At 36.3% G+C, this 15,811-nt stretch overlaps 2 protein-coding genes across 3 annotated transcripts in view; both read left to right on the top strand.

Moving 5' to 3' along the window:
• Positions 1-1,878, top strand: part of LOC124856354 (immunoglobulin-like and fibronectin type III domain-containing protein 1) — a 54,630-nt gene extending 52,752 nt beyond the window's left edge. For both annotated transcript variants that reach the window (XM_047346706.1, XM_047346707.1), the window contains one exon: positions 250-1,878. In XM_047346706.1, the coding sequence (XP_047202662.1) occupies positions 250-254 (5 nt within the window). In that variant the 3' untranslated portion in view covers positions 255-1,878. The remainder of the gene's footprint in view (positions 1-249) is intronic.
• Positions 1,879-2,458: 580 nt separating this feature from the next.
• igfn1.3 (immunoglobulin like and fibronectin type III domain containing 1, tandem duplicate 3) lies at positions 2,459-15,193 on the top strand. Its single transcript, XM_047346708.1, has 24 exons — positions 2,459-2,573; positions 4,246-4,313; positions 4,522-4,644; positions 4,729-4,862; positions 4,956-5,055; positions 5,134-5,175; positions 5,258-5,303; positions 5,804-5,987; positions 6,109-6,222; positions 6,353-6,515; positions 6,667-6,939; positions 7,960-8,370; positions 8,456-8,580; positions 8,670-8,811; positions 8,951-9,244; positions 9,336-9,632; positions 9,720-9,899; positions 10,010-10,138; positions 10,233-10,541; positions 10,621-10,706; positions 12,966-13,158; positions 13,372-13,668; positions 14,577-14,903; positions 14,996-15,193. The coding sequence occupies exons 2-24, from the start codon at positions 4,262-4,264 to the stop codon at positions 14,998-15,000; spliced, it is 4,026 nt and encodes a 1,341-aa protein (XP_047202664.1). The 5' UTR covers positions 2,459-2,573; positions 4,246-4,261; the 3' UTR covers positions 15,001-15,193.
• Positions 15,194-15,811: the final 618 nt, after the last annotated feature.

Here is a 15,811-nt window from a genome sequence, read left to right as displayed (position 1 = left end):
ATTATATTTAGTGTAAAAGTGACAGATTTAAAACACACTGAGTGAAAACATTTCAAGTGTTTATTTCTGTTCATCATAAAGATTTCAAGCAACACTTGAAATATATGACACTTTGTGTAATAAATCTATATGCCTTTCCTATTGTGAGTTGAATTACTGAAATAAATTGACTTTTCATGACATTCTAATTTACCTTTAAAACCTGTTAAATAAAAGATGACTAATGACTTCCATCATCTTTCTTTGCAGAATAAATGGATCCACAGAAGATATCACATAAGCCATGTAGTTGGAAATAAACATTGTGTGCCTTACAGGGCCAAGCAAATCCCAGATGTGTGAAAAATGTGAATTCAATATTACTGGTGAAACCTGTTTTAATTTCAAACATTTGATTTTCAGACCCTGAAAAATGTGCAAACATATTATTGAAAAATAAATCTGTAGTTTTGTATTTAACCCTTTTCAGTTAGTTAAAATAGAAGCCTGAAAGTAGTGTAAAAAATTGTATTTTATTTAAACTATTTCCCCTTTCAGTATCCACCAAAAGTTGATTGTTTTGATTCAATGTCTCTGAATTCTTGTTATTAAAACTGGCCTGACACGATTTGAACATATACAGTCATATTCAATAAATTAGAATACTATTGCAAAGTTCATTTAATTCAGTAACTCAATTCACAAGTAAAACAGGTTGTATAGATTATTCACACACAGGCTGATGTTAAAAAGGCTATATTTCTGTTAATTATGATGATTTTCCACTTACAGCTAATGAAAACAAGATATTTAATATTAATGCCGGAATTTGGCCTTAATGAAAAGTATGTTTATTACCTGTTTAAAGTTTGTTATTTTAGAAAGGTACTTTTAATGTGACAAGCAAATCTCATCAGAACATATTCAAATTTGTTGAATATGATTGTAGGTGATTTCATTTCATTCTCTTCTAAGTTTTGCTTTGTTGCCTTTTTGCATTTTCTTCTGTTAGCAGGTTACACAAGTAATATAATGTAGTCTGTCCTAAAATATTGTGCAAAGCCAAGGCAACTTTTAAGGAAAACAATAACGAGTTGATATGTAAGTTGTTTTGTTTATTTGTTGTTTTTATGTCAGAATCCAGTCACACTAGTAGGTTATGAGCAGGCATATGAGGTTCCTCAGGCCTTTATGGGGCTCCTAGGTGCTGACAACTTTTTAACCCCTTCTTCCTAAACATGAACATCTCACAGTAGCATCCCAGTGGGGGAAAAAAGAGCCCTGGATACAGTGATAAAAAGAGGAGCTGTATTAGATGTTATTCTAAACTTTAATAAAGCATAAGTCTCCATCCATCCATCCATTTTCTGTACCCACTTCTACCGTAAGGGGTCGCAGGGGGAGCTGGTGCCTATCTCCAGCAGTCTACGGGCGAGAGGCGGGGTACACCCTGGACAAGTCGCCAATCGGTCACTAGCACGGAGAGAACATGCAAACTCCATGCAGAAAAACCCCCGGCTGGGAGTTGAACCGAGGAACCTTCTTGTTTCAAAGCAACAGTGCTACCACCTGCACCACCATGCAGCCCCACAAGCATAACCATTAGATAATATTAGATGTTAGTGGGTTAAGGTAAAAACTTTGTTTGTGCATGCATGACTGCATCTTAAGCGCAAGTTTAAATTAAGAATTGAAAGTTGCATTTTGCAGCATCTTTTAAAACTGATTTTTAAGTTAGTAAAGTACTTCAGATACAGAAAAATGCAGTGAATACACTGGTTTCTTATAACTGATTCACTAAAAATCACATGCATGACCGGCGTAACAAGCCTTCATATAACATTCTCAAAATTCATACCACATGTCAAGCTTTATTAAAGTTTATCTGAATAATCTGTCTACCAGTCTCATGTTTTGACTACAATGGTTTTTCTTTTAAATTTCCAACATGATATTTGTAGTGTCATGAAAGATGAGAGGGTTAACAGCTTGATAAACAAAGCATGAATAATGTTTGGGTAATACTTCTTGGATACAGGTTCAATCTACAAGATAAAAGATTCATAGATAGCTCTGGTTTATTTCTAGAGTTTGCTTTTCATAGGAAATGTTCATAGCTCAAAATGTCAGATAGTTATTCAGCAACATAACTATATTTTAATGCTGACATTTCTTAACATCAAAATCCAGTAAGACATTGAGGTAAAAAAATAAACTTACCTCTTGTGTAGAGCGGAAAAAAACAATATGGCATGAGAACAAAAAAACCACCCATGAGAACCCCTTTTCTACAATATCCTAAAGAATTCTGCTACTTTCCTAAAGCTATGAATCCCAGTTTTGAGAAATGAGAATTACAGATATTCTATGCTGCTGTTCCTCAGGTGTTCCGTTTTCATGAACCCATAGGGGTAAGCGAGCATATGCAAGTAAACCTATCTCCATGTACAACTGTAAAAATGCCATGGGTTGGGTTGCTCTGAGTGTCATAAAAGCCTTTAAGACCTCTTAAAAGGAAGAGCCCACGCTGAAGAATCAACTGGACCCTGGCTGGCGCCGGACTGCAGAGCAAAGCAGCTAACGTGAAAGAAATAGTAAGTACATTTATAGGACAATTTGTGATTCGTACCTTGTGTTTCACTTTCTACATCAAACTAGCTGTGGTCCATGTATTTTACTGCTTTTTGTGCAGGTTTCTGTAAATTAACTTCATGCTTAAGCAAATACCACAAAGTCTATCAATTTGTGAGAATATCCTTGATGTTTTATCATAAAATGTCAATAATGGTCCCTGTGTGTTTATGTTCCTTTTTGGGGGAAATAACAATAGTTTTGGTATGCTTGGTGAAAGATTATTGACAATAACATGTTATTACACCATAACATTGTAAAACATAATTGCCACAGATATAAAACTAACTTCACATGTAAAACAATTGTGTGTTCACAGCAAAGTTCTCTTCCCACTTTACTCCAGAGGGTCACACTGCAAGACACTTAAAATTAAGTGAAAATGCATGCTCCATTTTAAGAGGGAGCCTGAAATATAAGATGGAAACCTGGCATTCATAAATCACTTCACTTATGACACCCTTGACAAAAGTATTTTCTCCCTGAGAAAATTCAACTTCACAGCAGCCCAGCATTTCCACAAAATTAAAAGAATAATGTAGCTACGTCAGTCACGTGAGAGCTCTGCTTGAGTCTATCAATCTAAATATGTTTTTAATTTAAATTGCTATTGTGTATACATAATTTATAGGAGATTGCTATTTAATTGGATTCCTAATGCACTGATGTGATCTAAGAAAATGAAGAAAAAGTAGCAGGCCAGAAGAGACCTGTTAAATAGAAAAAAACATCAATCAAGACAAATCATGCCATCTAAGTCACATTATTACCTGTAAATTAATGTAATTAAAATGGCACAGTCTCAAATCAAGTCTGAAGTGTTTCTTTATGAAACGGTCATTAGTCTGAGGTTATGATTTAAAGAAATGTGATTTCTGTGTATATTGTGTACCATTGTGTAAATGTAACTTATGTTACAAATTTACTTGTTAATTTATAATATTTGTGGTTATTGTAGACATCTGACAATATAACTTAACAGATATTTATTTCAAGGACTTATTTTGATGCCTAATGGTCCAAATCTGATATAATTACATTTTATAGAACAGAGAACCTGTTAAATACATATACAGCGATACTATAATGATTCCTTTAAAAAGAAAATACAGTAACTAATGGTTGTAAAAACAGGGGAACTTCATAGGTTAGGCTGTAGATATAATTTCAGGAAGTATTTAACTACAACAAATATTTTACTCATTTACAGTAATATAAAGATTTTTAAAAAATTGTTGGCTGGCAAGGCCTATAGGTTTAATGCTTTATTTTATAGTAAAGCATTAAACTTACTTTTATTTTATATAGTTATTGCTATTACCAAGTAAAAAAATTGCTCCCACCAACATATTTTCTAAAAACACATCCAACAATAAACCTCCAGTTTCCACAATGATAAGTGATACCCAGAAGATATTTAGACCATCTGGAACACATAAGTTATTTTAAAGACAGTGTTCAGATTCAGAACTCACTGAAATTGAGTAATATAGTATGTACGGAGTTAGGAGCAAATGACCCAGGCATTTACTCAAAGAACTGAAAACAAACTGCTATACCAATAGTATCTAGGGAAACCAAACAGTGGCATATTAAGAGATTTAAAAATATCTTGTTATACTTTGGTATTACCAGAGAAATTGGTGTGAAGATGTTTAAGATTTGCAAAGCCAAGGATGGGCAGCCAACTGCTCCTGGGCAGGGTAAGTCAGACAACAACAAACAAACATGGTCAAAAACATATGTATGCAATTAAATTATAGCTTACAAACCTTGTTTAAATCTGTAAACGGAGAGTTCAGACTAAAATACTTTAAAAACAACTAACAGTATGAAATGCATGAATGCAATGCTGGAATTTCTGTCTTTATCAGTTTGTAAAAGATCATCCTGCTTGTCATTTAATAACAGTGAAAATTAAAAAGAAGTCACAGGTGCCGGGAGTTATGATCACACAGTATGTGGAAGTATTACCCAATGGCATGACCACCCCAGATTTCACTCGAAAACCTATCGCTCTCACAATTCAAGAGGGTAATAGTTGTTTACACTTCCATTTTATTTAATTGTGACATGATCTACTATGAAAGTTTCAATTTCCTTCTGCTTTGTCTGTAGGAAAAATGGCCTTTTTCAGAGCAATAGTTACTGGTAATCCAACACCAACTGTGACTTGGGTGAGAAATAATGGTGAAATTGATGACAGATACAAGTCTGTATTTGATACAATCTCTGGTGAACATCAGCTACAGGTATACATGCTATTTCTCTTTATGTTTTAAAATATGACATGAACTGCACAATTCTCTTTTTACTAAAACAGAAAATGTTTTGTTTCTTGTTAGATGCCAAATGTGTGTGCAGATCAAGCGGATACCTACAAATGTTATGCCAGAAATGAGTTTGGAAAAGCACTTGTAACCGTTACTCTCAATGTCATTGAAAGTAAGATGGTATATTTATAATACATGTTTTTTTCAATAAGAAAAAACTTCTAACATGACCCAAAATTGCTTCGTTTAGTTGGCTACAAGAAAAGCAAAGCGATGAAAGAATCCAGAACAGGTATACAGACTGCAGTTTTTTCATTTTCAAACTCCTTTTTTGTTAAAGAAAAATTGTATAACTCAGCAGCTGGTTGTTTTAGCAATTCGAGAATTACCTGAGGACTTCAAAAAGAACCTGAGAAGCACGTAAGTAGGAAACAAATTTGGTACTGCCTATTTTGTCCTTTAATCTCTGTTTTGTCTTTATGGTTTTCAACGCTAACTAGTGTTTTATGTATTTATTGTTTTTTTTTTTATTGTTTTCAATGACAATGCAAGCAACAGTCCACCGTCACTACACGCTTGTCCAGGAGGAGTGAATAATGCAAGTCAATGATTTGATGCAATCTGCTGGGTTTCCTTAGTTTTTAACCAATTTGAATAATAAACTGAACTTGATTGCATTCTTTTACAACTAGGATCAATTTGGAATGTATGTACTTCGACTGAATTCTCTTTTGTTTTTGTAAAGCGCCTTGAGGACGTGTTGTGAATTGGCATTATATAAATAAATGTGTACATATATATATATATATATCTAAAAACATATATATATATATATATATATATATGTATGTATGTATGTATGTATGTATATATATATATATATATATATATATATAATATTTGTTTGTTCCCTTTTGGAGGGCGGATATAGAGCCAAAGGAAGAGAAAAACCTAGAAATCAATGACCAGTTTTGGGAACTGTTGTTGAGTGCAGACAAGAAAGAATATGAGAGCGTCTGTGCACAATATGGGATCACCAATTTTCGCTGGATGCTCAAAAAGCTAAACGAGAAGAAGTTAGAGAGAGAGCAGGAGCAGGACAAGGTTTGTTTTCACACTGTCTGTCCACAGGAACCACATATGCAATCCAAGATTAATGTATATTGAAGAAAAACATTATTATATAAATGTACGTATATATTTTGTGTGATTCAAATCACTTTAGGTTGTTGAAAAACTCTGTAACCTGAAGCACATTGAACTAAAACCTAATGGTGCTGCAGAGTTTGAACTTGAGATGTCACTGAAAGACCGTAACAGCAAAATTTTCCTATTCAAGGTGAGTTTTTTTGTATTACAACTTTCACGAAGTGGAAAAATGAAAAGTTCTTAATGTGTTCTAGTTTATCCCACTAACAACTGAAAATTGTGTTTTTTATATTGTTTCCACTTTACGTTGGTTATAACAGGACGGAGTTATGATTCCTTTTGATGCTGACACCGAGGTAAAACATGGGCTTAAGAGAATAGGAAGGAAGTTTGTGTTTAGCATCAATGGAATTGATCCCGAAGATGCAGGATTATACCAACTGGTAGTCGATGGAGTTAAGATATTCTCAACTGAATTAAAACGTAAGAGCATAAAAACTCAATACTTCTTTATTTTTTTTTACAGAACACTCTTAAGTCAAGACGTTGTGTGTAACTTTCTTGTGCATAACTTAATTTGACCAAATATTTTATATTTCATATGCTAAAAAACATACATTTTTGCTTTGTCTAGTTCCAGATGTGGACTTCTTGGTAAAGATTCAAGATGTAAAACCAGAGGAAAGAGAGGATGCTGTGTTTCAGTGTGTGCTCTCACATCCAATGAAAAAAATCACCTGGATGGGAAAAAATAACCCAGTGGAGCAAGGAGATAAATATGATATTACTGTATCGGACAACATGTTGATTCACACTTTAGTGGTGAAAGATTGCCTGCTACTGGACAAAGGAATCTACTCCGCTGTGGCTGGACTTAAATCCTGCAGTGCCTGGCTTATAGTAGAGGGTGAGGATAATTATTTACAATTTTGCATTTGAAGTTTCTAGCAGGTTGATGTTTTTCAGGTTTTTATTTATTTAAATTCCATGCTTCCTATCCTGTTTGTAAACACTCAATAGACGCAAATCAACCGATGTTCTGTAAGAACACAGTGATTGGCAAACGATAATTGTTCATTGTTCAATGAGACGGAATAAATAGAACATAAAGAGGTTGACAGTGAATAGAAAGTACAGACATTTTGATCCAGAGTTAAATAATCCTAATCTACTAGGGATGTATATGCTCTTAGAACAACATTGATTCACAGAAAATAGAAGGACGACAGCCAGCTCCTTCAAGCATTAGGCAATGGTACTCAACCGAAAAAATTTGGATTGCTTCCTCTGGGTAGGGGCATCAGTCTTTGCCTCAACCAAAGGAGTTCAGGTATCTTGGTGTCTTGTTCATAAGTGATGGTGGGATGGAGCGTGAGATGGATAGACTGAATAGTGCCTAATCTTACATAATGTGAGTGTTGCCCTGGTCTGTCATGGTAGAGAAAAAGAGAGACAAAAAGTAGAGCACTCAATTTATGTTCTATGTTCCAACATTCACCGCTGATCATGAGATACTGAACATGACGAGAGAACAAATTCCTAACACAAGTGGCTGAAATAAGCCTCCATAAGATGTCTGGCTTTAGCTTAAGAGATATAATGAGGATCTCCATCATCCAGTTGGGATCCCCTAAAATAAACTGGAGACTGTCGCAGGAGAGAGGGATGTACAGCTTTTCCACTTGGACCTGTCACCTCCGCAACGTGATCATAGTTGCAAAAGATGGGGGATTTCTTCTTCTGGTTGACTGGCAGTACATATTTTTGATTAAAAAATATCTCTAAAAACATAACTTGTGAGATACTTAATGAGTTATACCTCAGCAACAGTGAGTATATATCCATATGTAAAAACATACTAGGCTTCCTGTAAATATTAGACATTTTGTGAAACAATATTTTCCTTACACTGTGTGTTCTTTAATAGCTAACAAAGATCCAAATATGGTTGGAAAAAGGAACGCTCGCAAAACAACTCGTGCAGGGGGTGGTGGAGAGGATCTTCTCAAAGTTGCTCAGGAGCAGCAGACGAAGTTACAAAAAGAGCGAGATGAGTTGATTGCAAAGGCAAAGGAAAAAGCGGAGGAAGAGGCGGCAGCAGCAGCCACTGAAGAACCAGAACCTGAAACTAAACCAGAGGTAGAACACAAAGAGACGAAACCAGAAGTGGTGGCAGATTCAGAACCAATAGTTGTAGAAGAGAGAGTAAAGGAAGTGTCAAAACCAGAAGATCCTGCACCAGCAAGAGAGGAAGAGGTTGTTCTTGAAGATAATGAATCGGTCCAAGAGAAAAGACAAAGAATGAGAACAGGTCCACTTATCCCTGAAACAGTTATCGGTGAGTTGCTTTTAAAAGCAAAATGTATACTACTGTTGGACATATTGTATACTAGATTAAAATGGTTGTACTGTATTTCTGTCAGACCCTGGAGTTTATTTCACTAGCGGACTCTCAGATGTAACTGTGATTATTGGTACTGATGCAGAACTGCTATGCAAACTCAGCAGTGAGGACTGTGATGCAATCTGGTACAAAGATGGAAAAGAGGTGGTAAAAAAAAAAACCCACATAAATTCATTGAGGAATGAATATGCCTTCACCATCTGTGATGTTACATTTCTGTATTTCAATTACAGATAACAGCAACAGTGGATATTAATGTTGTTAAAGAGGGGACTTGGCGTAAACTAATTATTAAAAAGTGTAAAGAAGAGGATGCTGGAAAATATAAATGTGAAGCTGATGGGCGAAAAACGGAAGCTATGATAAATGTTGAAGGTAATATATCTCTGAAGTAATCTACTCAGTTTGTGTTGAAGGGCTGCTACGCTAAAATGTGCCAGTTAAAATTCAAAGCTCAGCTTGGCCAATTGTGTCAAAAAATAACTACTGGAGTCATTGCTTTACCCTGAAATAGATCCCCCAAGAATCAACCCTGAAGACCTTGCTGAGTTTATGAAACCTGTAACAATCAAAACTGGAAAAGATGCATCCTTCAAGCTAACATTTATTGGCCGTGAACCCATGAAAATCCAATGGTACAATGATGGGGAAGAGCTGATGGAGGAGACCAATATTAAGATTGAGAAGTCTTCCTCACATAGCCGCCTATTGTTAACCAAGTGCCATCGCAGGACCACTGGAGAAGTAAAGATTAAAATAAAAAATGAATGTGGAACAGTTGAGGCCATCACACAACTTACTGTCCTCGGTATGGTTTTGTCCCTACACTTTGAAAACTGCATGTTGTAATAACTTCAAAGTTCAAATATCGGATACATACAGTTCTTGTCTTAATACAGATAAGCCAACTTCACCACAGGGACCTGTGGATATCATTGAAAGTTCATCCTCTTGCATTGAGTTCAAATGGAAACCTCCCAAAGATAGTGGTGGTTGTCCTATAGTCAACTACCTTCTGGAGCGCCAGCAAGTTGGACGCAACAGCTGGCAAAAGTTGGGAAAGATTGGCCTGGAGCCCAAGTACAGGGACACAGATGTAGATCACGGCAGAAAATACTGCTACCACATCAGGGCTGAAACCGATCAAGGTATCAGTGAAATGATAGAAACTGATGACATCCAGGCTGGGACAAAGGGTGAGTTTTCTCACGATTGATAATCCAGTAAGTTTAAAGAAACTCTTTACTTTTGTAAAAATGTCAACCACTTGATGATTTCTGTAGCATACCCTGGACCTCCATCAACACCAAGAATTGTCAGTGCTTTCAAGCACTGTATCAATCTCTCTTGGACTGCACCAGCAAATACAGGAGGAACAAATATTTTGGGATACAATGTGGAGAAACGCAAGAATGGGAGTAATCTGTGGAGCATGGTCAACCCACCAGACGAGCCCATCAAAGGTTAAGCCATTCCAATATTACCAATTATTTAGTGTTTACTGCTAGAAACAAAATCCTAAAAAACGTAAATAAATTCCATTTTAATACATGAATGTGTTTTATCTCAACAGCAAAACAATACGCAGTAGAGGACATTGTGGATGGTATTGAGTATGAATTCAGAGTGTCAGCTATTAATATGTCTGGTGTGGGAGAACCAAGTGTACCCTCTGAATTAGTCATGGCAAGAGATCCAAAGAGTATGTAATAACTTTGCAAAAAAAAAAAAAAGTTTTACAATTTTGTGATCACTTTCCTTTTAACGTGTAACTGTGACACTAATTACACTTCCAGAACCTCCTGGTAAAGTTGCTGACCTGAAGGTGACAGACTCCTCGTATACGACCTTATCGCTGAGCTGGATCAAACCAGTAAAGGAAGAAGGTGTCCAAGATGAAGCCAAAGGATACTTTGTGGAGCTACGACCAGCAGAAAACCCTGAATGGGGCCGCTGTAACACCAACCATATTGTTATGACCACCTTTACTATTGTGGGTCTTAAGTCAATGGCAATGTACTGGGTAAGAGTTATAGGCACCAATGAAGGTGGAGATGGTGAGCCTCAAGAGTTAGACAACTACATCATTGCAATGCCTCCACCAGGTGGGTCACTAACAGTTTCAAAATTGTCTTATACATTGTCAAACAATCATTATCTAAAACTGTTTTCTCATTTTTACAGTTAGACCCCAATTCACTGACAAAAAAATGAAGAACTTTATGGTTGTGAGGGCAGGGAACTCTGTTCGAATCAACATCAACTTTAAGGTACTGCTTTCTTAATAAAAGGCTCAACCTACAGTGTTGTTAAATCAAAATAGCTATTTAAGGATGTGCTTTTCCTAATACAAGTGCTAAGATAACACAAAGAAAATTTAGTTTATCTATTTTGACCTCAGAGAGTAACTGCCTTTCTAATCCATAAAGATGTGTTTCCTTATTAACATTAACACAAAATGGTCATTTTAGGAGTAAATGTAATTTATTGGGGTAAACAGTGTTGCACACTGCAATCTAAATGATTTTTGTAAAAAATATGTAAAGCAACAGGGTTTGCTTTATAGCTAACAACAGTGCATAGCAAATGATAACGGATACTAGTTATTGACAGCTAACAATGGCCAATAACTGCCAATGGCTACCAGACATTTACAGGTCCTTCTCAAAATATTAGCATATTGTGATAAAGTTCATTATTTTCCATAATGTCATGATGAAAATTTAACATTCATAGATTTTAGATTCATTGCACACTAACTGATATATTTCAGGTCTTTTATTGTCTTAATACGGATGATTTTGGCATACAGTTCATGAAAACCCAAAATTTCTATCTCACAAAATTAGCATATTTCATCCGACTAATAAAAGAAAAGTGTTTTTAATACAAAAAACGTCAACCTTCAAATAATCATGTACAGTTATGCACTCAATACTTGGTCGGGAATCCTTTTGCAGAAATGACTGCTTCAATGCGGCGTGGCATGGAGGCAATCAGCCTGTGGCACTGCTGAGGTCTTATGGAGGCCCAGGATGCTTCGATAGCGGCCTTTAGCTCATCCAGAGTGTTGGGTCTTGAGTCTCTCAACGTTCTCTTCACAATATCCCACAGATTCTCTATGGGGTTCAGGTCAGGTGAGTTGGCAGGCCAATTGAGCACAGTGATACCATGGTCAGTAAACCATTTACCAGTGGTTTTGGCATTGTGAGCAGGTGCCAGGTCATGCTGAAAAATGAAATCTTCATCTCCATAAAGCTTTTCAGCAGATGGAAGCATGAAGTGCTCCAAAATCTCCTGATAGCTAGCTGCATTGACCCTGCCCTTGATAAAACACAGTGGACCAACACCAGCAGCTGACACGGCACCCCAGACCATCACTGACTGTGGGCACTTGACACTGGACTTCTGGCATTTTGGCATTTCTTTCTCCCCAGTCTTCCTCCAGACTCTGGCATCTTGATTTCCGAATGACATGCAGAATTTGCTTTCATCCGAAAAAAGTACTTTGGACCACTGAGCAACAGTCCAGTGCTGCTTCTCTGTAGCCCAAGTCAGGTGCTTCTGCTGCTGTTTCTGGTTCAAAAGTGGCTTGACCTGGGGAACGCGGCACCTGTAGCCCATTTCCTGCACACGCCTGTGCACGGTGGCTCTGGATGTTTCTACTCCAGACTCAGTCCACTGCTTCCGCAGGTCCCCCAAGGTCTGGAATCGGCCTTTCTCCACAATCTTCCTCAGGGTCCGGTCACCTCTTCTTGTTGTGCAGCGTTTTCTGCCACACTTTTTCCTTCCCACAGACTTCCCACTGAGGTGCCTTGATACAGCACTCTGGGAACAGCCTATTCGTTCAGAAATTTCTTTCTGTGTCTTACCCTCTTGCTTGAGGGTGTCAAAAGTAGCCTTCTGGACAGCAGTCAGGTCGGCAGTCTTACCCATGATTGGGGTTTTGAGTGATGAACCAGGCTGGGAGTTTTAAAGGCCTCAGGAATCTTTTGCAGGTGTTTAGAGTTAACTCGTTGATTCAGATGATTAGGTTCATAGCTCGTTTAGAGACCCTTTTAATGATATGCTAATTTTGTGAGATAGGAATTTTGGGTTTTCATGAGCTGTATGCCAAAATCATCCGTATTAAGACAATAAAAGACCTGAAATATTTCAGTTAGTGTGCAATGAATCGAAAATATATGAATGTTAAATTTTCATCATGACATTATGGAAAATAAGGAACTTTATCACAATATGCTAATATTTTGAGAAGGACCTGTATACATGTAGGTAAATGCATGGATGCCTCATCTGTCTTTTACATCCTGTTTGAAGCTCAGGCATCACAGATGAACCTCAGGAGTCACTAAAATATGCATGTCCACTCATTTACATGCTGATGTTTGAGTAACCGATGAGTAAACATTGTTGAGTAAACAACAACGGAACACAATCTAAGATGAAGTTGTGGTTTACAGCCTTGATTTGCTACTTTACAAAAAATACAAACTGCCACCTTTACTGTATCTCTTGCTTTTCGACAGGCTTCTCCAATGCCAGTGATCACATGGCTAAAGGATAGCTTGTCTCTACCCAAACATGTGACAGTGAGCAACACGGACACATCATCACAGTTAATGATTCCCTCATCAGAACGCCATGATACCGGGATCTACACAATTATTGTCAAGAACCTTGTTGGTCAGGAGATCTCCAGTGTTGAAATAAGAGTCACAGGTACAGAGCAAATTATGAAATATCCATCAAATCAGCCATTAAATGACAATGAAATGTTAAGAAATGGTTTAGTTGATTTTTTATTCTAATAACTGCTGAGCAGCCATTTTTTTGCTTATTTTTCTATAATTATAAATTTATTTAAGTTTCTAGTATTTGTTATTCCACATTTTGGTTATTATGGTAAATATTAGAAATATTTTCTACCTGTAGATGATCCTAAACCACCAGGCCCTGTGGAACTTGAAGAGAATGTGTCAGGAACAGTGACCGTTTCATGGACCCCATCTCCAGATGAGAAGAGAGATAACAGGCTTCACTATGTGGTCACCAAGCAAGATTCTGTTAAACGCACTTGGCATACTGTGGCTGACCATCTCTTCAACAACAGGTTTACTGCAGTCAATATTATGCCAGGAAGGCAGTACAAGTTCAGGATCTATGCTAAGAATGACATGGGGCTTTCTGCAGCATCTGAGTCACCAATCTGGGAAGTGAAAAAAAAGAAAGGCAAGTTTTAACTGCATTGCAGTAAACCCAAAAACATGCTTTGAGCACTCAGTTATTAATAGTAGATTGTAGATGTGCAGAGGCTAACCAATTCCAAATAAAAAATAAAAGAAAATACATTAAAAATAATTTTCTAAATTTTCACAAATTAACAGATACAGATAAATTCCACTGATAAAGTTATTTTCATGTCAGTAACTTGTATTTGAATTATTCTCTGTAAGAATTTTCCAAATCTCAGAAGCAATGTTTACGTTGATGATAATAATTACATTATTTGCTGCAATTACAGTTAAAAACTTTACAAGTGACTACATTAAGGCATATCAATAAATATGGATGGAGCAATTTTTGTGAAATGTAGAAAGATCCCCCCACCCCGTTAAAATACACAAAATGTAACAAGAAAAACTATAAATCAACATTTTTGTTACAATCTGGCACCTCATTAAGGAGGTGTTTTTTTTTTTAAGATGAAGAGGCATTTATTTTACTTCTAGCCCTCTGCTACATATGTATAACTGTGGACAAAACAAAAAAGAATGGATGAATTGGTTTTCACCCATCAAGCAAAGTGTTGGCCTTACAGAGAAATTTGTAATAATTTGATTTACATCTTGAAATGCATAAGAAGCCATTTTATAATAAAAGCATACATAGAGGACAATCTCTGGATATGTTCTGGATAAGTAAGAGGCTGCAATAACTGTTTTCCCACAAAAAAATAATTACTTTTGTTTCCCTTACAAATTATACTTTCAAAAACATAAAACAATGTTTATTTTAGTTCAAATGCTTATTTATGTTATTTTCATAGGCTCCATATGCAGACAAGTAAAAACAACTCAGTTGTCACAAGGACAGTCATTACACTGTATCTTACAACCCTTTTTCTTGTGTACTTCCAGAGAAATTCTCTTTGAAACTTCCAGCTTCCAAGATCTGCAGCTTTGAGATGCCTCCATCATTTTCTGTTCCTCTGAAAACGCACCAAAGTCCTGAGAGCTACGAGTGCCACATTAGTTGTGCCGTGACAGGAAACCCGAGACCCCATGTTACCTGGTACAAAAATAACGTCAGCCTCAACACCAACACTAACTACTACATCACCAACACCTGCGGAGTCTGCTCCATGCTAATACTCAATGTCAGGCCCAAGGACAGTGGGGATTATACTGTTGTTGCAGAAAATTCTCTGGGCAGAGTGGAGTGCTCAACAAAACTTGTTGTTAAAGGTGAAAAACAAAGCACAAAATATTATACATTAAAGTTAAAACCAACTGAAAAAAAAAAAGATCATGATGGTTGTCCTCTTCTTCTCCTTTAGATTAGCATGATGCAGTGGCCCTGAACTTCTCAAGACCCCGGCGGCATCAAAATAAATGGAGGCGCATTTATCAGCTTGAAATCTGGTTGTTATCTGAGTTGATTTTGTCTTGTGTGGAAAATATGTATTTATGTATTTAAATAATGGGATGAAAATAAATTATAACACGGCAAATGAATAAAATCACAGAAAAATAAAGTTAGAGCTTTGCAAGAGTGATTTGACATGGCACAGGAGCACCATGGTGCTAAAACGCTTGTTCCTTTTCGAAGTGAGGAAATGTAACGTTCTCATTCCAGAAAAAAAACGACAGGCTTCATAATAGAAAAGACATTTATTTTTCATTATTTAATATTACTGTAACAGAACACTCAAGCAGCAAACAGTTTTTTGTTTGCTTTTTTGCTCTGTCAGTCCAAATATTCTATTTTTGAATAATAGGTGAAAAATTAAAATGTTTTTTTTTGTCCAGTTCATTGATTAAATGAAAGAATAATTAACCGATTAATTGATTATTAAAATAATCCTTAGTTACAGCCCTGATTTTACCAAGCCAAAGATACTGTTTAAAAACATAAAATTATAAACAGCTTAATATATTTGTTGTTGTTAATGGGTTTTTTTTAGCACTCTGTGAGAAATGTGTTTTAACTATAGGATCCTTCATTCACAGTGCTTTAAATCATGCAATGTTAGCTTGTTTTGTCCATAATTTCATGTGCCAAAATTTAGACATTTTTATTTCAGTGACCTCTTACCGCACATCTTGAGATATCCACATACAGTTCTTCATTATCTGAGCATCGCTGTTATTAC

The sequence above is a fragment of the Girardinichthys multiradiatus genome, chromosome 20 (assembly GCF_021462225.1).
Source record: "Girardinichthys multiradiatus isolate DD_20200921_A chromosome 20, DD_fGirMul_XY1, whole genome shotgun sequence".
In the NCBI taxonomy this organism is placed as follows: Eukaryota; Metazoa; Chordata; class Actinopteri; order Cyprinodontiformes; family Goodeidae; genus Girardinichthys; species Girardinichthys multiradiatus.
The sequence above is the reverse complement of the archived record's forward strand: the minus strand, read 5'-3'. Positions and strand labels throughout refer to the sequence as shown.